The 23,062-nt window shown below is 41.8% G+C and overlaps 1 protein-coding gene across 1 annotated transcript in view; it reads left to right on the top strand.

The window, feature by feature from the left end:
• Nucleotides 1-295: 295 nt before the first annotated feature.
• Nucleotides 296-23,062, top strand: part of trim71 (tripartite motif containing 71, E3 ubiquitin protein ligase) — a 35,149-nt gene continuing 12,382 nt past the window's right edge. The window contains exons 1-2 of the mRNA XM_080863377.1: nucleotides 296-2,752; nucleotides 22,377-22,544. Of these exons, the coding sequence (XP_080719503.1) occupies nucleotides 2,000-2,752; nucleotides 22,377-22,544 (921 nt within the window). The 5' untranslated portion in view covers nucleotides 296-1,999. The remainder of the gene's footprint in view (nucleotides 2,753-22,376; nucleotides 22,545-23,062) is intronic.

Raw genomic sequence — 23,062 nt, forward strand, 5'->3', positions numbered from 1 at the left:
TATCTTGTAGAGACTGATCAAAAGATCGATGGTATTGATGTCGGTTCAACACTAGCATGATATGATTAATGCTGTCCTCCAAGTTCAGTATGCAGCCCACTGAATTGTGTGAAATTAATTATTATTTTGGAAGTGAAAAAAAATCTCAAACATGCACAATATAGCCTATAACACAGTTAAACGAGAGAAGCTGGCCCAAAGAGACAGGCACATTTACATTTCAAATCCCCCCCCCCCCCCCCCCCCCCCCCCCCACACACACACACACACACACACAAAACTATTTAAAAATACACAAAGTTTAGTTTTTTTGCTGTGTTAACTAATTATTGCTGAACTTAAAAAATCACAGTGATTTACAGGTCTTTAAAATATGACAAACTCCTGTTCCCTACATAAGATGGTTTGTAAATTAAAAGTATCGGTATTGTTTTCAGCAATACTGACTGTATTCACTTGGTAACAGATCAATATCAAAATGTGGACTATTGCACAGCGATAATATCTCACCAGAGGACATTTTGAGTTACATTTTGGATCAGGCAGGGTTCGAACCCCAGACCTTTACAGTTGTCGCCAGTACACGCGGATCGTGATATTTCGTGCATGTACAAGAACACCATTGAGGTTACTTAGTAAAATTGACATTTTCAGGCCCAGATTCTCGACTTCGGCAGCCATTAGCTAGTCTAAACTAAAAACAACAACTATACTCTTTTATAATAAAATATACGCGCAGTATATTATGAAGGGAAGGTAAATTGATGACAGCGAATCCCTTTAAATTCGCACTCACGCGCACGTGACCACATACCCCCAGCTATCGGGAGCGTGCGTTTGGCTCACACCCTTCTCTCCTCCCCTAGGGCGGAAGTAGCTGGCTCCATTTCTCCTCCTCAGTCCGATAAGAGCAGCTCGAGGAGCTGCAAGCCCAGCAGCACGCGCATGAGAGCGCACAGCTTGTTTTTAATTTGACTTTTTTAAAAAAAAAAAATTCATCCGAGAATAAAAGAAAAACCAGCAGCAGCACATTAAAGGTCCAAACTGTCGCTGTACCGAGTTTCACCTGGTTGTAAGCCACCGTTCCCACCCCCACCCCCATACACCGAGCCGGGGAGAAAACCCTGCGCATTCCTCCACGCAGAACCCGGAGGGAGCGACCAGCAGCGGGGAAAGGTGAGCTGGAAGGGGGCCTCCTCACAAGGTGGGCCGGTGAATTCTCCCACACTGGGGATAGACGCGCTGTCTTGTGGTCTGGCTTTGTTGGAGGCTCGCTGTGGTTGTTGGTGAACCCTCGGTGACCAGAGGCACGCTATGATACCCTTGCTTTGATGAATAATTCAAGCTCTCGCGGTCCAAGGCTCGCGCTGCGACAACCATACGACCGTTGGCCGCCTGAACGGATCCCGACGGTCAGCCACACCGGTCTGAATTTGGAGGCTTAGCGATAACGGAGAACTAAAGGGAAAAAATTTGAGGTAGCTACTCGTCCGGGTGCTGCTTTGTAGCTCTGTCCTGTAGTCATGTTGCCGATCTGGTGGGGGAGGAGAGACCGAGCCCCCCAGCCGACCCAGTATCTTTCCATTTTCGGGTTTATGTTATGAGCTATCCCGAACAGCATCGCACTATTTTTCTCCACGGAAGCACCAGCGTCGTCTGTTGCTGAATGCTGTATTTAAAAGGAGGACTGTCGGTTCTGCTAAAGAGAGAAAAAAACGCCTCACACAACTGATTTAAGTATTCTGATTTTTCATCTGATCTCACAACTGTTTTTGAATAACTTTATGAATAAGTGGCTACCTCCTTGTTTTGTTTTTTGTGGCAAATCTTTCTTCCTTTTTCATTTTTTAAATCGTTGAATCTACCTCAAACACCACATTAACGCGGAGAGATAATTATCTTCTACACACCCCAAACGGGCTGATGTGTCTCCAAATGAATACCTCAGCCTCGTCGTCGTGCATGTTGTAAACTGAGCCCAGTTTTGGTGACGCTGCAGATGGCTTCGTTTCCCGACTCGGACCTGCAGACGTGCCCGCTCTGCAAGGAGCTGTGCGGCTCTTCTGCTCCCATTTCCTCCAGCTCTTCTACCTCATCGTCTTCATCTCACACCTCGTCTTCCTCCAGCCAAACCACCAAGAGGCTCCACGTTCTGCCGTGCCTGCACGCCTTCTGCAGGCAGTGCCTGGAGGGACAGCGCAGTCCCGGGGACCCGCTGAAGCTGCGGTGCCCCACCTGCGACCAGAAGGTGTCCATCTCAGAGGCCGGAGTGGACTCCCTGCCTTCCTCCAATTTCCTCTTCAGCAACCTGCTGGATGTGGTGGTGAGCTCAGAGGAGCAGATCCAGAACAAGAATGGCCACCACCACCACCACCACCACTCCCGGGGAGGTCTGGGTGGAGGCTCCTCTGGCTTCAGTCATCCGTCACGTGGAAGCCTGTTGCACTCGCACCACCTGGGAGAGCCTCAGTGCAGCTCCTGCGACGAGGAGAACCTGGCCACATCCCACTGCCTTGACTGCCAGGAGTACCTGTGTGATAACTGCGTGCGAGCACACCAGCGGGTGCGACTCACCAAAGACCACTTCATCGAGCGCCTGGGAGAGAACCTCCATCTGAGCAGGGTCAACGCTAACAGCAACGCCAGCCAGCCAGGGATGTCAGTGTCCCTCGCCCAGTCCCTGCAGAACAATTTCGCGCTGCTGTCCCTGTTCCAGGATCGCATGAGCTACTGCCAGCACCACGACAGCGAGGTAAGTCCAGCACTGGGGAGGACAAACACTCATTCATAGTACCAGTATGTTATAGATACTGGCTAGTTTTTAGTCTCAGTATGTAGTATGGAGTCATACTGGGGGGCCATATGGCCTTGGATTCAAAGGGAGCTAACTGGCTCTTCACCTAGTACCCTGGAGATGAACAGGCACGTGTGTTAAGCTGGATTTTCTCTCTCTCTCACTCACACACACACACACACACACACACACACACACACACACACACACACACACACACACACACACACACACACACACACACACACACACACTCTCTCTCGCTCTGTGTGTACACAGAGTCTGGTTAATCTGTACCACACCATCCATTCAGGGCAGACAGAGGCCCCTGTAGTAAGTGCACACATGTTTCTCTGACTGTTAGAAGTTCTTGGCTTTGGACATGCTGTGGAGATCTACTTTTGCTCTGGTAATGGGAAAGACAAGTTGGAATTCTCTCCTTGTGCGCTGTGTGATCTGGGCAGAACTACAAAGGCCCGTCAAACAGGAAAACAGCTTTTTCTTGGTAGAGTCATATGGTCAGGAAGAATAACAAATAGCACCAGCAGGAGGTCTTGGAATGTCATTTTTGACCCACTTCTGGTTTCTGTTGAGTTGCTTCCAAATAGTTCTCACCGCATCTTCTAGAAACAAAACGCAGTTTTGCCCGAGCAGGTCAGCAAACCGGTTGATCGAGAGTGGTCAGCAGATGCAGACCAGTGCAGAATATCACCCGGTACATTTACCTGCATTCTAGTAAGTCACTTAATCAAACAGAATAATAGACTGCAAATGTTAAAGCAGAGCTAATTTTTTCACATAACCAATAACAGACGTGGGTTGCACATCAATCTTTTAAGTTGCAGCAGCATGTGTAGCCTTGTCCCAGCAGTTAAACGCTGTAGACGCCGCAGGATGCCATTCATTGTTAACAGAACCTTGCAATGACTTAAGGCTCGCTGTGCACACTGAGAATACAACGCTGAGAAATAAAGGGTTTGACTTTATGAAAATGTGCCCTTTCATGACCAGACGGCTATTTGCTTTGTTCTAAACTGAAGCAAATTGTCATCACCATCAGCCAGAAGGTGATGGTGATGTCTTTTTATCTTTGTTTTTGTCGTCATTTGTTGCTGATTTTTGTTAAATAACAAAAGTAATTGACTTGTTTTATGGTTTGAACTTGCCATGAGACAAGTTTTAACTAATATGGGATTGATGTGATGCAGCTAACATCAGTAAATGTTATTTGTCAATATCGGTCTATAAGGCCAGTATCGGCCAATAGAGATTGAAAATGTGACGTCATTCAGGGGTAAAACCGCAAAGGATTCTGGGAACTCATGGCAAGAGGTACTAGCGCACGCAGGCTTTCAATTGAAATTGGTTACACAGCGATAAAAAGAAACAAAAAATGGCAAGAAGCTGTTGTATTATTAACTAGCGGTCGCATGTCAGCCACGGGAAGCCGACGGGTAAAGAGATCAATTGTTATCGGATTACGTCGTTGAAGAGAAATTGTTCGAGCCATGTTTCCGAAGTAACAAAGAGCCGACGGATGGCCTGGATTGCAGCCATTCAACGACCAAATATAACGTCCCATAACACTCCAGCTCACAGGTTAGTCTGCTCCAAGCATTTACACGAAGGTCAGTGTTTTTTAGCAGTTAATACGTCATTTTTCTTAACATAATTGGTGATATAGGTTACAAGCAAGTCTGGCGCTGAACAGAAATTGTCGCGCTATGCTCCTGTGTTTATTGTGCATAAATAGTAAATTGTCTTGACACAATATTGGGTTTCGCTTCTGTTATTACCATGGTACATTGACAAAAACATATACTTTTATTCACAGGATAAAACAGGTTTTTTGTATCACTAATTGCCCAGTACGATTACAGCATACAATATTATTGTCACTGCTACATATCTGTAACGCGTACCAGAAGGTATTTCCACTATTAATTAATTACTGTTTAGCTCAAAGTTCCCATTAATAAACTGTTAACGAATGTGTATTTATGAAGACGATTTGTGAGACTGGTAAACTTATGATACGTACGATGATTGTCCATTGGTAGCATTTAAGCATAAGAAAAAGAATAAGAATATGAAACCTTGGATAACTAAGGGTCTTGCAAATGCGTGTAAAAAGAAAAATAATTTATATAGGGATTATATAACACATAGAACAAAGAATGCGGAAATGAAATATAAAGTTTATAAAAATAAGTTGGTATTAATATTGAGGAAAGCCAAGAAAGACTACTATAAAAAACCTTTTCAGGAAAACAAGAATAATATTAAGGGCATTTGGAATATTTTTAAGGAGGTATTGGGTAACAAGAACACACCCTTAGATCGGCCTAATTATTTTATTAAGAATAATCAAGTTGTCGAAGACAAGACTGAAGTAGTAAACAAATTCAATTCCTTTTTTGTAAATGTTGGACCTACTTTAGCAAATTTAATTAGGAAAAATGACGATCCAGAATATGAGGAAGCCTGGAAAGGAGATAATAGAATGGTTAATTCCATATTCTTGGCTGATATTACCATAAAAGAAATGGTAGCAATTGTAGAAAATTTTAAAAATAAAAAATCTACTGACTGTGATGGTATAGACATGGTTATAATTAAAAAGACTTTAGATTGTATAAGGATTCCTCTTTGCTATATTTTTAATCTTTCGCTACAATCAGGAGTATTTCCTGATCAAATGAAAGTGGCAAAAGTGATACCCTTATATAAATCAGGAGATAAGCATAGTTTTAACAATTATAGGCCAGTGTCTCTTTTGTCACAGTTTTCAAAAGTGCTTGAAAAACTCTTTGCGCAAAGACTTGATAGTTTTATTGAAAAATATCAACTAATAAATGAAAATCAATTTTGATTTCGTAAAAATAGATCAACGGCATTAGCATTGTTGACTTTCATTGACGATATTTCATCTGCAACCCATAATAATAATAAATATACAGTGGGGGTATTTGTTGATTTTAAAAAAAAGCTTTTGATACGTTACAACATTCTATTTTGATTTCTAAATTGTATAACTATGGTGTGAGAGGAGTGGCATTGAATTGGTTAAGGAGTTATTTAGAAAATAGGTTGCAATATGTACATTATCTCAGCAATACCTCTGAAAGATTGAAGATTGTATGTGGCGTTCCTCAAGGTTCAATTTTGGGACCTAAACTTATATATTTATATATTAATGATATCTGTGACGTATCAAAAAGGTTAAATTCTATTTTATTTGCAGATGACACAAATTTTTATTGCTCTGGAGAGAATTTGAAAGATTTGGTTGAAATTATGACTTCTGAGATGTTAAGATTAAAAAATGGTTTGATGTAAATAAATTATCTTTGAATCTGACAAAAACAAAATTCATGATATTTGGCAATCGTCTAAAGGAGGATGAAGTCATTATGTCCATTGATGGAGAATTGATTGAAAGAGTTACTGAATTTCGTTTTTTTGGGTGTAATAGTAGATGAAAATTTGACGTGGAAATCACATATTGACTATATTAGAAAGAAGATGGTTAAAAGCATTTATATTTTGGGAAATGTAAGAGATTTATTAGATTATAAAACAATGCGCATTTTATATTTTTCATTGTTTTTCTCATATTTTAGTTACTGTGTTGCAGTTTGGGGGAAAACATATGAGAATACTATAAAACCTCTAAACTTATTACAGAAGAAAGTGATATGAATGATTCATAATGTTAAATATAGAGAACATACAAATAAATTATTTATAAAATCAAAATTATTAAAATTATACAGTTAGCTAGGACTACACAAAGATTAATGAGTCCAACGGTTAGGGGTATACGACTGTGGAACTCTCTTCATTATAATTTAAAGAATTGTATAAGTTTACATTGTTTTAAAAAGTGTTACATGCTTAAAACGATAACTCAATATGAAGAATGCGAATGAAATTGGAGTTCATTGAAAATGGATCCATTATAATTTTTTGTTTTATTTATTTTAATTTTATTTTCTCCTTGTTACTATGTGGAGTGGTATATTCTGATTGTAAATTGGTCATTTGGTTTGGGTTAGGACCGGAGATAAATGTTAATATTAGTTTGTTCCCTGATTTTTGGTGCCCACTTGTAATATAAGTTGGAATGTAGATAGGGGGCAGGGTTTAATAAGAATATTTTCTTCTTCCTGCTCCTTTTCACACATGGTTGTAGTGCTTTATTGATAGAAAGTGTGGTTGGTTTGTTTGATTTGTTGTACCAAGTGTTAAATAAATAAATGAAAATGAAATGAAAATGGTCTTTCGTTCTACACGGTGCATTTCAAGGTCCTGTACCCATCCGTCGGTAAACTGTACCTGGGCTTGTTGCAGTGACCTGAAGTTACTAAACTTCATGAGTGTATGCACTCACTCCAAGAACCGTATAATTAGCGTGGTGAAAGTTGGGCAGCACGCTAACGTATTTTGTCCACTCTGTGTGCTCGTAAGGGTCTAACCCTTTCACTCCTTTGATTTTTTTCTTTTTTTTTTTTTTTTTCCTCGTGTCTTTCTTTGACTTTTCATCAAGTCTGTCTTTGTACGGACCGGCATTGTTGCTCTTCTTCATTTTGTACATAACTTTTTTGGGGAGCAAAGAAAAAGCAAGAAGGTATTGGAACCGGAGAATGAACGTTTTGCGGTGCTGCAAATGCTCGCATTTGATGCGGTACTTGGATTGTTTTGCCACGAGTTCCCGGCATGCAATGCGCGAAAGTCACGTGGTCTGTCAATCTCTATAGTTATTGGCCCCTAATTGTGAGTATAAGAACAGAAATGCATTGGGGACTGTTGTTTCCATTGTTTCCAAGATGAACCTTTTTATGAGCAAAACACACACAAATCTACCATCATTTCACACACGAAAAACCCAACTGCAGTTCCTTGATTGGCCATTTGAGGCCAGCTCCAAAAATAAGTCTCTCTTCATAGAGTCTCATGTTAAAATGCATTTAAAGCAAATATAAACCTGTTTATAGTCTGGCTTAAAACACATGTTTGGTCTCTATGAGTGGTTTAACCCTTAATAACAAATGTAGGAGGGGGATATTTAGAATTTGCTAAGGCTTAAAGTTAGGGGTGTGGCTGTTTTCCCAGTTCTCGGCTTGCCTAATTTGAGCCAATGACCTGCACGTATCAGCTGTATTTGTGCTGTTGGTGCCTTTGGAGCATTAGGGTGGTTAGCCCAGTTTTATTTGCCGGAGGTGATGAAGGCTCCTGTGCTGTGTGTTAGTGTGTCACAGGAAATAAATCCATGACAAGCAGGGAGAAATGGTGGCTGTCACAGATGATTGCAAAAACAGCCTGAAAATGCTCACCCTCTACGTGCTGTGCCTGAGGCCCCCCAGATACCTAAGGGGAAAGCCTGTCATTAGTGCTCAAAAACTTCTCAGGGTGTGTTAAGTGCTCAGCCTTAAAGCACCCACAAGGCGGAGGCTTGTGAAGGGTAAAAAAGAGAACAAACAGCCTTAACCCTCTCTGTTTGAAACAGATGTTAGGAAAGTCAAATGTTGCCATTTAATTTTGCCAACAATAATGTAACAACACAGGTAATGTCTCCCAAGTAAAGTATCAGTTTAATGACTTTGCCTCCCCACCATTAGCGCTGTTTAGCTCAGCTTCCTCTTGCTTTACTTTTAGCTGTTTACTGGCGTGAGTGGGGTTCAGTTACCCGGTGTTCGTTAAAATGTGTGAAATTTAAGTAAATGGGGCAGTGTTTAAAAACGTAACCCAACTAATCACTAAAGCCCAGTTCAAATTTCCAATTTAATTTTCCAATTTAAGTTTTTTTTTTTTTTAAGTTTTTTTTTTTTTTTTTTTAATTAGAATAACCCCTACCCCCGCATACCCCCTGTCCATTGCCAGTAAGTAGGTGGGTTCAGTTTTCCAGTAAGGGCTTCATTTCCCATTCACTTACTCAGAGCTTCAGCCCTGGGGGAGGGAATGACACAGGAGCAGGCGAGTCTTTCTTTGCCTGCAAGCACTGAGAAAGCTGAGACATTGTCCAGCATCCAGGACTGTGTCTATCATATCTTAAACTTTCATCAACTGCCTAGTCTTTCTGACTGACGGGAGAAACAATTTTAGCTTTTTTATAGTTGGTCGTTTTTCATCAAAATCAGTTTCTTGTGTTATACTAAATCCTGTATACTAGTCTGCCTTATAGTTTACACGAAACCCATTTGAAAGACAATTTCTTAGGTTGTCTGAGGTAGGGGATTGGTTTCTTTGCTCCATATTATCATTGCTGATCTATTAAGAGTTGGAAACCTTTTAAGAGTGACAACATGATTTTAATATCTGGCAACAAAGTATCAATAGGAGATAATTTGATGTAATCGCTGAAGTGATAAATTTCACATCTTTTTTTCTGTCATCCAGTTACTGACATTTACGGCTTCACTTGTGCACAGTGAGTCAGTATAGCTTCTTCATAAACCACATATAGTCTCGTACAGTTCTGGGTATGAGAATGTAAAGGCCTCTCAATACTCTTATACAGCAAAGTTTTAATCAGATGTTTATGTACTGTAATTGTGTGCATCATGGGAGCTAGTTACTGATCACGGGGCTCTATATTTGAATTATCCTTTATAAATAGACATGTACTAGAGCAATAAAGGTTTTCTGCTTGACCGTCTGCAGAATATATTCTGACTAGTTGCTCCCTCTCATGTAAATCCAGATATTCATGTTTGTCTGGCGTTCAGCTGGCCATCAGCTGTAGGCTCTGTGTGTATTCAGGTGTAACTCTTAGCAGAAGTCGAGAGGTGTTATGTGCGGCTTTTGCCTGGGCTAGTTCTTCGAGGCTGGCTTGGTCTGCGAGGGCCCTCAAGAGTTTTTCTAGGAGCTGTTCCATCTGAAGAGTTAAGCAAGCCCACTGAGGTACTGTTTTGAGCTGTTCTGAGATTCAAGATGGCCATTAAGAGGCAAAACTTGACTCCAGAAGGACTTCTGATAATATGTGCTGAACTTCCAAACTCCCCCAGAAAACATTCTGAAGAACACTGGTTCAGGCAGCGGTTTGGTTTGGAGAAACACTAAAAGAAATGATGCAGTGCAGTCTGCAGACGTGTAAAGGTTTGGTGTTAATTGTAAGCAGCTGATGCTTCTTATTTCGACTGTTTGTACTGGCAGCTGCTGACGTGCAGTGGGAATCCTGTCTGTTGATACTCTGTGCATGATCAGGTTTTTCAGCCTCTTCAAGCATTGTAAGAAAAGATGTGATGGTGTTGGAGAGACGTGCTGAAACCCTCACTCATGTTTAACCTCATTAGCTGTAATGGAGAAAGCCACCCCTCTCCCCCTTTAAAGAATCCGTATAATGAATCTTAATTTGCTCTGGCTTGAGTTTTCTTGCCGTTTGCATATTTACCCTACTGGTTTAATCTACAGATGACTCGTTTAAGGTATTTTGGCTACAGCTTGGATTTGATTGATTTCCAACTGGTGGAATTGCCAGTGAAGAGTTGTGGATGGGAGACAAAGCTCTGTAGGCCGTAAAGGAAACTGGCCACACAGTATAAGATGTGATAGACCGGTCCATGCATACTCGCTAAGAATTGTTCACAAAAATCAAAACAGCTTTTTTTGAAATCTGGCAACAAGGGAAATGGCTACAAAAACAACACCACAGTGACAAAAAGCCACAGACTGAGCAGCAGATATATCATCGCCTTGATGTCCACCTTTGTTGTCGCGTTCGCGTTACATATTAATTGCATCACAGGACGCTCGGCTGCATTACTATGATGACGACCACGCACATTATGCATGTGGTACTCGATTGTTATGGAAAAAGAGTCGATCTGAGTAGGTTGTAATTTAAAAGGAGCTTTGTGGCGTTCCAAAAGCATGTGTCCAATAAGGAAGTTGAAGAGCACCTTCTGTACAACGTCAACTGTCACAACATTGCTGAAGGGTGTTTCTCTCGACTCTTCTTGACTTCTACCGGCTGTTATAAATGACGATACTGATCAAATGGCTAATGTTAACTGGTTTGCACTGCAGATATTCCACATTTCAAGAAAACATGTGGTAATATTAACATTTTATTTAAATTTAGTTATCATTTAAAATGTAAAAAAAAAAAGGGAATATCATTTTATTCATGTTTGCAGGCAGCAGCACTTGTGAGTGTGAGCAAATCAAGAGCACTTTCCATCCTCCTTTTCCAGGTAGCTTCAGGTGCTGATGACACACCGTCTAATTTGAGGTGTGAATCTTCTCAAACAGTGCCAACAGCAGTATCACATTGCAATAGTAGTGACTCAGCATTATATCCAGTGACACAGCACTGTCAACTACGCCTGTAGTTGTAGTGTTCTGGCTGAAAACCTCAAATAAAAGTACAACATGGCTGTTCCACAGCTAAAAGAACACAATCTTGTTACCAGTCAGGAATGCACTGATATATGAATATTTTCTGCCTGGGAGGTCATATCTTGGGTGAAGCTTTTTAACCAGCTCTGTTCTTTCACTGTTACTGCATCAGTAATGTCCATCAACTTTTTGCTCGCAAATGCTGCAGCATGCTGATATTGATTGATTTATGAGGAAAAAAAATAAAATGCGAAATGAGGATGTAAAGATTTAAATTTGTGACTTTGTGTATGCTATCCTCTTGTCAAGAAGATGGTGGAGAAACTTGGGTTAATGAACTGTGGTCATCCAGAGTTCTTTTTTTATGGCTGAAGCTTTCTATGACTTTATTCTCTTCCTCTAAAAGAAATCTAACTTTAAAACTTGAGTTTTAAATTGCTCTTAATGCTTCTGGCTGGAGAGCTGGTATTGCTGCACTATAGATGACGGCCAAGTGAATATGTTGGTCTACTTTAGCAGCATAAATGCCCCTGCTCCTAATCTGGACTGTGCAGAGAGTGTCCCACGCTGCGTCTGTGTGTTAGTGTGAAGCAGCAATGGAAAATTGGATTACATCGAAGGAGTGCCCTCTGCTTGCTGTGGTGTCACCCTCCAATACCCAAATACATATGGATCCTGGTCTGAGAGAGGGATAATGGTATGATAATCCCACAGAATGTCACCCTGTGCTTCAAATTAAATTGTTGTCGCCATAGCTACGTGGGTGGTTGTGCACGTGCGTGGTTTTTCAGCAGCACACGCCCAAATAGTCTCGGGGGTTGGTGGAGCAGCCTGAGAGCAGGCACAAAGTGGATGCTGGGCAGTGAGTACCTAAATTGTGCAGCGGTATGAGGATGAGGTGAAGTTGAACTAATTACTTTGACGGTGCTCTCGTATCTGCTCAGGGACCAGTTGGGTCAGGATTTAAAGTCAGTACTGGTGAGGAGCGTTTGTCAGGCTTTTCCACAGTTCATCTTGTTATTTGTTAAACTTTACTGAACCATTGTCATGTTCTGCCAAGGAATGTGGTCACTTAAAACACATGCATGCTCGGCTCTGTGATCCTGAGCGCTACTCCCCCCTCTCCCAGAGCTCGCTAACACAGAATGTTTGTAAGGAAACCTAACCCAACACTGACGCTGATACAAGGCCAGAGGAATTCCTGTAACTTGAGTTTATACCTCCTGGGTTCTCTTTCTCCCCCCTCTCTCTCACTCACACACACACCGGGTATTTCCTCTGTCGACTCCTGTCTTTCTCATCAGCACTCTGTTCTGTGTCAGAGACGATGACCATTATAGATGCAGAAAGTCTCCTCGGCGTGATGTAGCAGCTGTTGCTGTTGAGGAGCGAGTGATTTCTTTTCATCACTCAAAGTATCTGTACGAGTGTGGCAGCAGCATTTTCATCCAAGAGCATCTCCCATCTGTAGGTAGTTATCCTCTGAAGAGGATTTTAGTGTTTCTGTGTGTGTTTCCACACAGCCACCAGAGTTGGATTATATGAAGTTGGACTTCCAGAGTTTTAATGTGCAACATGTGCCTAGTAATTAGAAAGCATTCCTTGTTTCCTGTGTGTTGTGACTGTGTTTCATGTAGGCTAAAGGGAAGTGTGTGTGTGTTGACTTTGAAGTCCATTCGAGGACTTTGGGCCATATAAATTTAATGGATAGAAAGGAAGGCATTTATCACATTCTCTCTGACAACTGGATTTAAAACCCATTCAAAACCTGGAGCCTGCCACTTCCTCCTCCGTGGCTGTGTCCAAATGGGGTTTTAATTGGCCATTATTTGACCTCACTCGGTGGGATTGTGTTGTTAACACATTTGACTTTATTTGGGTAACACTGCACAGCTTCCAGTCATAATTTGTCCACCTCACTTTATTTAGTCTTTAGGCTTTAAGCAGGTGTTTGATGCAGTTGCGGTAGTTTGCATGCTTTGTTGTTACTTTTGGATGTGTTTTCCATGACCTGCTTTTTCTGAAAGATTGCACATTTGTGCAAGTGAAACACTGTGTGATAACGCTGAGTTGTTCAACACAAAAGGCAAACCAATCACATTTGCTACTTACTCTGGCTCACATTCCAACATTAAAGGTTTCCTCTTCCAACAAAAGAGAACGTTTATTAATCATTAAGATGTTAAGTGTCCTCCTCCTCCATGCCTCCAAAACAGAAGCAACGCTAACATGAAGAAGTAATCTTTGTACTGTACCAACTGGATTTGACCAGTGACTAACGTGCTTTCTTTTTCCAATAAGTTAGAAAAAAGCTGATATACACATTAGTTGTAAAAATTAAGAGAACTTAAGAAAACCCCCCCCCCCACAAACATTCAGAATAACCCAAGACTTTCTTTCAGTCATTTGAATGTTTTATATTAAGAATATGTGTAGCAGGGAAGCTGTAGCTTTAAAAGAAAATAGAAAAATAAGTCTTAATCCTTCCTTCATAATATTAGTTTTGGGCTAGTCTGTATTAGTATCTTAGCCTTTCATACGTAAGAGTAGCTAATTGCCTGATTTGTGGTGATTGCTAGGGCTTCTTCAGTTTTTGAGTGATGGCTCTGTGCTTGAGGAACACGTGCACCAGTTTTTGATGCAACTCACACTTCAGGTCTTACTGCCACTTCACTTTGTGACATTATTTGCAGCCTCACTCACAATGAATCTCTCAGCTTTCAGGGCTGATGTTGTGGTGTGTGACAAATCAGATGATGGACGTGAGACCAAAGAAGGGTGACTGCAAAGAAAGGTGGCAACATCAGAGCATAAGTAATGTGCAGAGAACTGGCTACAAAAGTACAGAAAGTAAATGCTGAATAACAGCTAGGATGGCGGGCTGACTGTGAACATTGTGTTTTTGTAACCAGTGTCAGAGTTTATTAAATACGTTGTGAATATTTTCCAGCAAATGAGCTTTCAAGATAACAGTTGAAGCCTTATGTTAAGAAAAAGAGGGGAAGAGGTGGCTGTGACGAGCTGAGGCTCATGGAGCATGTGGGTTGTTTATTAGGCAGAACGCTGCTGCACATTACATCCTATTCATTTAATTCCTCTTTTCTGCCGGCTTGCGTTTCATAATTGTATTGTTGCGATTATTCCTTTTATCTGCCCCGTCTCTGTGTCATTACTTCAGTTTATTTATTTATTTATTTTTAAACTTCACTGCTCCAGTGAGCGCATCACAATCACTCACATGCTGTCCATGCAAAGGAGGCCAGCTGACTGTGGGTTTTTCCTTCAGCGGGGCTGTCCAATCAGATCGTTGTATTACAGCCACCGCCCTCCGCGTGTTGTAGCTGGCTAAGTTTCAAAACATCGGCAGGAGTGTCCGTGTGCATGTTGTGTTCGTGGCAGCGAGCCACCGGGGTTGCCACAAGAGGGCGGAGCAGCGGCCGGTGGGGGTGGGGGCGAGGTGTTGAGAATGAGGAGAGGAGAGAGAGAGAGACAGCAATGGTGGGAACAAAGAGGGGAGGGAGAAACTTTGTGAACAAGATATGCAGAGCGTTTTCTCAAAAGATAAGAGTAGGTGTCTGTGATTTGCATCGAAGGACCTTTGTCTGCCAGATGGCTTTCCAAGGATTGCTGGGAATGTTAGGATCAGTTATTCCTCAGATTATCCAGCCCGAACATACCAAAGTGGCTTAGTGCTGATGCTGGCTGGTTAAGCTTTCATAAGTGGAGTAACTCTGCTGATCTTCCTCTAGTTTTCTAATTTAACTCCAGCACATGCTGAAGTTAGTTTGCTCACTGAAGGATGACTGATGCATAAAATCTGCCTGGTGTAACAGCCTGTTTGAAGAAAAAGGACCTCTGCTGTAGCTGAGACAGCTTTTTTTTTTGCACTTCACATTGTGGCCTCTAAGTCATGTCTTAGTAAAGGAAGGTTTCGTGTGTGTACGTGCACATGCTTAACCTTATGTCCTGACGTCTGCTCCTGCCTGAAGTGTTGCAATGGGGTGTGCTGCAATTCTGGACTGGTAATCAAGTGTTTGGAAGTTTAAAACCGACACACTTTCTAAAAATGATAACAACAGTATTTATTTAGCTTTTTTTGCCTCTTTGTGATTGTGTGAAATATATTTATTGCTGAACTTTGTTTTACATAAAAACATCTTTCAAGTGAAGTCCAGTATAACTATCTTTAAAAGCAGTGTTTGAAGTTTTGTTGTTGTCTTCAAAAAAGAGATGAGCAGTCTGAGTATAGTAATTACATAAAGTGAGTTACTTAATCACTTGGTTACTTGAAGCTTTATTTTTTCCACTGGTGAATAAAACTGCCTTTCACAAATTCACACTGACATGTGACATCAGCTTCTAGGAATTTTCCTTTTCGCTCTGACCTTTTCTGTCGTTGTGTTGACAGGCAGTTAAAGAAAAGAGCACAGAGACCTGAGGCGATGACACAGATTAACAGAAGGTCTCTATTTAAATGATTCAAGCAAGTCCTGTTGTACTCATGCGTCACTTTTTGAACTTTGGAAACCATTTCCATTTAAAAGATGTTTTAAATGAATTCAACTTTAAACAGATTCATTCTGGGTTAAAATGTTCATGAGTTTTCTCACAGAGCTCTTACACACTGTTGGTGGAAAAATAAAATACAGGAGGAAACGCGTTTGGATCACAGCTGTTTTTTAAAATTATGAAATTAAAGTGTAAACTTGCTAAATCTTGCTGGCTTCAGCTTACTTCAATTTACTTCAGTTGAGTTTAAAATGATAGTATTTGTACAAATTAGAGGAGGCTGCACATGCGGACATGCAGTTGCTAGCAGGGCTGTGAGTCGGCCTTCTAGATGCTGGAGCTGCTTACTGTCAACAACACTGGAGACAACAATCTTCTGCTTGTGCTGCTGTTGATCATTGAGTCGGCTTTGGAGGAGACGAGGTTCTGATATACAAAGTGTCTACATAGACAGTCACCCTTTGTAGACAAATACCTACAAATTTCAGCTGTCAAACATAAGTGCTTTGTAGGGGCTGACAGAAATATGGTTGCCAGGTCTGAAAATTGCTTGGTTTTTTGTGCAATTTAATAAATTCTTACAATTTTTTTTCCTTTTCAAATCTCAATCTAGTTTAAAGGTCGTGTTAACAAGAGTCTCTTAACTGGTAACAAGCTGAATTAAGCCGTAAGTTTACAGATATCCAAGTGTCTCTGCCCGGCAATCTTGGCAGCAGGAAAAACTCAGGTTTTTTTTTTTTTTCTTGTGTTGGTTTGTGGATAAAGCGTGTTGCGGGCTGGTCAAATGATGTGATGGTAAACTGCTTTATTGACACTACTATGCTTTGTAAAAGTAATCCAGCAGGTTAACGTCTATTCATTGTCTGGTACCAGTGGGCAGCTGTAGAAATTCACTGCTGCAATGCGTGCGCGATTAGTTTTTTGTTTTGTTTTTTGAGCAAACTTGTTTTCAGTTTCCCAAGCAGCCCTGTTTCTGTGGCACCACTGTGTGACATTACATGGCCCTCGTCCCTTCCCCCCACTCGGCTGTGCACGCAGGGAGCGCATGCATGCTGCATGCAGTGATTTTTTTTTTTTTTTTTTTTTTTTTTTTTTTTTTTAAATTGGCTATTGAAGTTTGTGCCCCCCCCCCCCCCCCCCTTCCCAGTGCATTGCATGGTGGGAAAGGGGAAACAGGATTGATCCTGCTGCTGTGTGAATACAAATACGGGGAACTTGCAGCCATTGTGCATCGCTGTTATTTCCCTCAGGAGTTAACCTTTTTGCTTTGTGACGGTGCTGCGGCGTGAAACTATTGGCATTTATTTAAAAAGACAAAAATGCAACACAACGTCAGATTCGGGTGAAAATGCACACCCTAACTCATCAGTGTATTAATCAATTCATGATTTTGAGGTTACAAAGATCAACACTAAATTTTTTTTATGTATTTATTTTTGTCATTGAATCAGTTTCTGTTTACTCCTCTTCCTCTCCAGCTTCTCCTCTTTGTTTTTAGTTTTATAATTTTAAGATTTAGGATGCCTACATTTCATACAGTAATAATAATGGATTGCATTTATATAGCGCTTTGAGGGTCTCGAAAAGCGCTTTACAATTCCACTATTCATTCACTCTCACATTCACACACTGGTGGAGGCAAGCTACAGGTGTAGCCACAGCTGCCCTGGGGCAGACTGACAGAGGCGAGGCTGCCATATTGCGCCATCGGCCCCTCTGGCCTTCACCAGTAGGCGGCAGGTGAAGTGTCTTGCCCAAGGACACAACGACCGAGACTGTCCGAGCTCGAACCGGCAACCTTCCGGTTACAAGACGAACTGCCAACTCTTTGAGCCACGATTGCCTCTGTTGCTGTTAGCAATACTAACAGCTAAAATTGAAGTTCACAACACTGAACAATGATTTTGGGGCAAATTTCAGGGGTCAGACCTCCTGTTTGAACAACATTAAAGTGGTAAACATAGGTTATCATAAATGTTAAAAAGTTAAAGTTGTTTAATGATTAAATGGCTAATATTAACGCGTATTGATGTTAGTCCTTTTGCTATTATGAATTACCCAATAATAGTATTTATGATGTGTTAGCTAAGGTGTTTACCATTTTCATGAAATCGTCATTTCATTTAACATTCTCATTACAGCACAAGGCTTTTGTGAACTGTGGAGCCGAATGCAGAAGAACCAAGAAGGTATAGGAGCAAAATAACATTCAAGCAATAAAAGTGTGCAAAGATCCAGCAGTCTGGACGTGATTGGTACTTGACCCTCTGTGTCACCATGCCTTTTGGATGTAGACGAGCAGAATGTCCCTCTGCCTGAAGCCTTTGCTCGTGCCACGCATTAGTGTGTAATAAATAATGTTGGTGAGTCTGCTCTGCCTCGAGGCCTCCCCTCCAGGCTGTTCTCTGTGGAATTTACAACTTTGATGGCATTACCCACATTTCACATCTTTTCATGTTGTTCTCATTTCTTCATGGCAAGCACATGGTGCTGCCTGATGTGACATCTACAATATTTTGGACATGTCAGAATTGTCTCTAGGGCTGCCACAAACGATTATTTTGATAGTCGACTAGTCATTGATTATTTTTGCGATTAGTCGACTAATCAGATCATGCATCCATTGGACATAAAACGTACAGCTTATTGCGCCAGCAGCATCTGCTCTTATATAACTATCATTAGCTTACAGCTTTAAGTGTTTAAGGTATGTGCTAACTAAAAATAAAGACAAGATGGTAGTTTATTAAATTTTAATGACATTTGCAGATTGTTTCGGTGGAATTTAATAAACTCAGCCGTGTGCTCCTTGCTATCTAAAATATAACAGGACACCGGAGTATATTCTCGAGCATCTCACACTTCTGATAATCAGTTGCCTGCTTGACGTTTATTCAGCTGTGTAAAAACTATAACTTTAATCTCAGACAAACCGATTTACTCAGGAACAAATAAAATACTGAAAAAAGCCAAACAATAACATTTTTAAGTTATCTAAGTAACTTTTATCATGTTTAACCTGAGTAGCGAAAGACGGAGGTGGGTTTGAAAATTATTTGCCGGGAGTCCGGTGTTCTCACCGGCTCTAGTGAGCCGGAAAATGAAGGGCGCATTTGTCGGAGTCTTCAAATTTGGACAGTCTTCGTCGTGTCGCTGTAACGTAATCGGCCTACAAAAGTGGGAACAGGAGGATGCGGTTCCTGAATTTGGACACAGCTACGATACCGGACACTGCTTCTTCTTTTTCGGGGTTTAACGGCAGCTGGCATCCTTGTACATGCAGTGCTGCCATCTTCTGTTTCAGTCCGTTATTACACGCTTAATTCCTACTACTTATTCCTGCATGTTTTGGGATCTTACAAAGCTTCAAACGACGCGTCAACTATTAACAATTTTCAACACCAGTGCACATGTTAAGTTTGAAAAGTGAATGTTACAGTTGGGTCTTTCAAAGTCTGCAGACTGTTAAAGCTTTGCTATCTCTTTGATAGCTTTGTTTTTTGTTTTCCATCCTAGTGATGGCCTCTCTCTTAGCCTGGCTCTACCAGAGGTTTCTTCCCGTTAAAAGCATGTTTTTTCCTTCCCACTGTTGCCAAGTGTTTGCTGATAGGGGGGTGTCTGCTATTTGGAGGTTGCTGTATTATTGTAGAACCTTTATCTTACAGTTATAAAGCGCCTCGAGGCAAATGTTATTTTGATTTGGCAATTGAAGTTCTAGTCAGACGCTTTCAAATACAAGTCCAACACCTGTAGTCATCTCAGAATATTTATGTAATTTGTAATGGGGTGACCAGGGAACAGGCTTCACCTGACCATGACACTGCTCATCAATAAATTGGCCAGTTACTTTTGAGCCTCTGAAATTGGGGCACTGTTTACTTAAAAATGACCATAAGTCCTAAACAGGTAATGCAAAGTTGTGGTGGTACATAAACACAATTACAGAGTGTCTCACTGTCCAAAAGCCTGTGGGCTGCATCTGTAAATATTTTTTTTTTTAACTAAACTCCTTTTTAAAAAGAAAGTAAATAGTCTTTTACAAAAACTGGTTTCCTCCATAACAGCTCCAGGGGAAGAATTTTGAACCTTTATTAATATAGGGTATTAGAGAGAAGACATGAAAAATGTGAGACAGCAGGGGGAAGACAAGCAGTAAAAGGACTCGGGCAGATTCAATTTTTGACTTTTTTTTTTTCCCCCCCTTTAAATTTTAAAATCAGTGACTGTGTAATACCCCCGTCCTTTGCAAATAACTTGACACATCACTGTTTCATTAAATGTTAGCATTTAACCTCTGGGCAACGACAGGATGGCAGTGTCTCTCTTTCATGTACAATCTGTGGTCCTAACTTAAAGCCACAACTCTCAGGCATGATTCTCCTATTTCTAATAAAAACACAGTCCTTATACAGTTTAAAACTTGCAAATCCACTTCAACCGATCTCCTAGAAAGAACCTGCCTCAGACTGAAAGAGGTACTGAAGACAGAGGCAGGCTGAGAGAGAGCACTGCCTTAAAGAGACTGTATTCTGTGCAAGTCAATAATATCGATCCTTGCTCCTAGAGGCCTGGTGGTGTTATGTAATCTCCAACACTGTGTGTATGAGAGAGTATGATTCACCTCAAGGACCGTTGATGACATGTGTGGAGCAGATAGGATTAAAAATGTGTGAAGGGCCTTGCAGCGAAGATCTGCTACCGTGAAAGAAGACTCCTGTTGTTTTTCTCTTGGCCATGTTACAGCATGCACAAATGGCAGCCTGAAATAACACAGCTTTGAGGTATTGGTTTCTGAATGACCCATATTAAACTTTAGTGATGATAGAGGTGTTCAGTGGAATTGATTCCCTCTATTTGTCACCCTAAATGATTATAAGAAGAGTCTTCATCTAAAATTATTTTCCCACCCGCCTTAAACATGGATTTCATTAAATAACTGGTCATGCAGTAGTCACTTGGAGGAGTTGCGTTTGATCCCTGTACTGCTGATTTGCAGCTATTCGTCAATCGCTCAACCCCACCCCACCCCACATCACCTTCCTCATCCTCCTCACCCCCTCCTCTCCAAACCAGCTGCATTCCTCGCTGTTGTGTGTCCTGTGCTCCTGGAATTTGTGAGAAGTCATCGGGGGAGGGATGGGACAGGAAAGCCGGGAAGAGGAAGGCACTGAGTGACAAAGTGGTGCCGAGATCGAAGTGAAGCACTGACGTTAACAGAAGGAGAGATTGTAAGAAAAGCACAAGAAGAAAAGGATCCAACAGCCAGAGGCAGAAAGAGGAGGAAGTCTGATAAAGGGGGAGGTGTGCGTCCTATTAGATTATCCTGCTCCCCAGGGGAACAGCCAATATTGATGAATTGATTGCAGGCCCCTCCCCATCCACTCAGGTCTCCTGCTATTGGGTGCCACTGATCTGGTGTCTCTTTGGGATATGACGCCCTGTGCATATTTAATTAGCCCTCCATTACAAGCGATCGGTATTCAAGCAGGAGGGTTTAAAGCAAAGCTCAGCGTTTAGCAGCAAAGGTTAAATGACATCTTCCATTTCTGTCCTGAGGGACATTTTTGTCCACGATGATCAGTGCAGCTTTTACCTCATCTCCTGTATGTGGTGCATCCTGATAAACATGGGAGCATATTAGCAATATTTGTGTTAAAATCTCAACAAGCCCAAGACTTCTTTCCAGATTGAGTATTGATTGAGTTTTGGTGGCCTCTTGGCCGCCATGTTTAAGAAGAGAAGTGCGCTCAGGGGTTTTGAGCTCTGTTTGAGCCTCCCTGCTAGGACATGCATATGGATAACTTCTTTATCATTCAAAGCCTTTTCTCTTAAATTAGGTGTGTGTGTGTGTGTGTGTGTGTGTGTGTGTGTGTGTGTGTGTGTGTGTGTGTGTGTGTGTGTGTGTGTGTGTGTGTGTGTGTGTGTGACTAACTCTTATTGTGGTGCTTAATTTATTCATGCTGCTTGTCTCATTTTACCGTCGACCTTTTGTTGACTCACAGCAGCAAAACACAACGCCGACGCTGCATCCAGATTATAGTTGAGATGAGGAGTCGGGCACCGTTTCAGAAATAACATCCATCAGTAACAGGCGTGAAAACGCATATCACCTGAACATTTGCTGCTCGTGCTAGTAGCGATTTAAAATGCAAAAAAACAAAATACAGCATAGATGGAAGTCATCCAGTCAAACCAGACTCGTTTATCTTACGCTGGACCTCAGTGCATCGCCCTCATTGTATCCACTCTCTAAAACGAGCTGCTTTAGGTCCCGCCCTCCCTTTAAGCCAGCTTTCTTCTGTTTGGTTGCTCCACATAAACCGACGGTTCAAGAAGCAGATGGGTGGGGCTTTCTTTGCCAGACACAACCATATTAGCAGTATCCGAAAGAGAAGACTTGATTTTATTATTTGGAGATGAGGTTCATGTGTCAGCATGTGTGTAGCATTAAGCCCTATGTTAAACTGTTCTTATATAGCACTTTTCTACTCTACCCAAGTACTCAAAGCGCTTTGTACAATATGCCTCACTCACCCATTCATATAAGCACTTTTTTTTTTTCCTTTTTTATGTAAGTGCTATATAGCTATCTAACATTCACACACATTCAAACTGATGCATGCCTCTGAGACTGGAGTTGCTGTGGTCAGCACCCAGACTTTGGCCCCTTTGAGCTTGATGTTGATGTCTGAATGCACAGCTGAAACGATGCGTGTGCTACCTGTTTTCTCAGGTGTTTCTGTTCTTCTGTGAAACCTGCACGGTGCCTATCTGCAGAGAGTGCAGCATGGGCCGTCACATGGGCCACACTTTCGTTTACCTGCAAGACGCCGTTCAGGACTGCCGGGCCATCACCATCCAGCTGCTGGCAGATGCACAGCAGGGACGACAGGCGGTGCAGGTAGGACCGCAACCTCACTGATGATAAATTCTGTTGTTTGTATGTTGGTGCTGGTGAGGTGACTCAACACACTGTGTTGGAGAAGAATCAGAAGAACGTGATTTGAGTGCTAACTCAACAAACCCAAACAATTCAAGGACTTACAGGTAAGGTTGTCCTACTTCTGACAAAAACAAGGTTCTTGCCAAGATTAAAATATCCAAATGAACCTTTATCACTGCCTAATGAGGCTGAGTGGAAACTAGAGAGCAGCTGTGCGTGCCCCCCCCCCCCCCCCCCCCCCCCCCCCCCCTTCAGGACAGAGTGACCACCTATGGGAGACAATCAGCTTCAATATGTTTGAGAGTGACCAGTCCCTGGTGCTGGGAAGCCTTAGGGGTTAGAGGTCTCCAGCTGGCCCTAAAAGAAGGGGGGGGTGGGGCTGTATGGAGTGAGTTCTTTTGAGTGGGGGTGAGGGTGGGGGGGATAAGGCTGAAGGTCAAAGGGGAGGAGGAGTGGAAAGGAGTATGGGGGAGGGT

This window comes from Rhamphochromis sp. 'chilingali', assembly GCF_963969265.1.
Source record: "Rhamphochromis sp. 'chilingali' genome assembly, chromosome: 17".
Lineage (NCBI taxonomy): Eukaryota > Metazoa > Chordata > Actinopteri > Cichliformes > Cichlidae > Rhamphochromis > Rhamphochromis sp. 'chilingali'.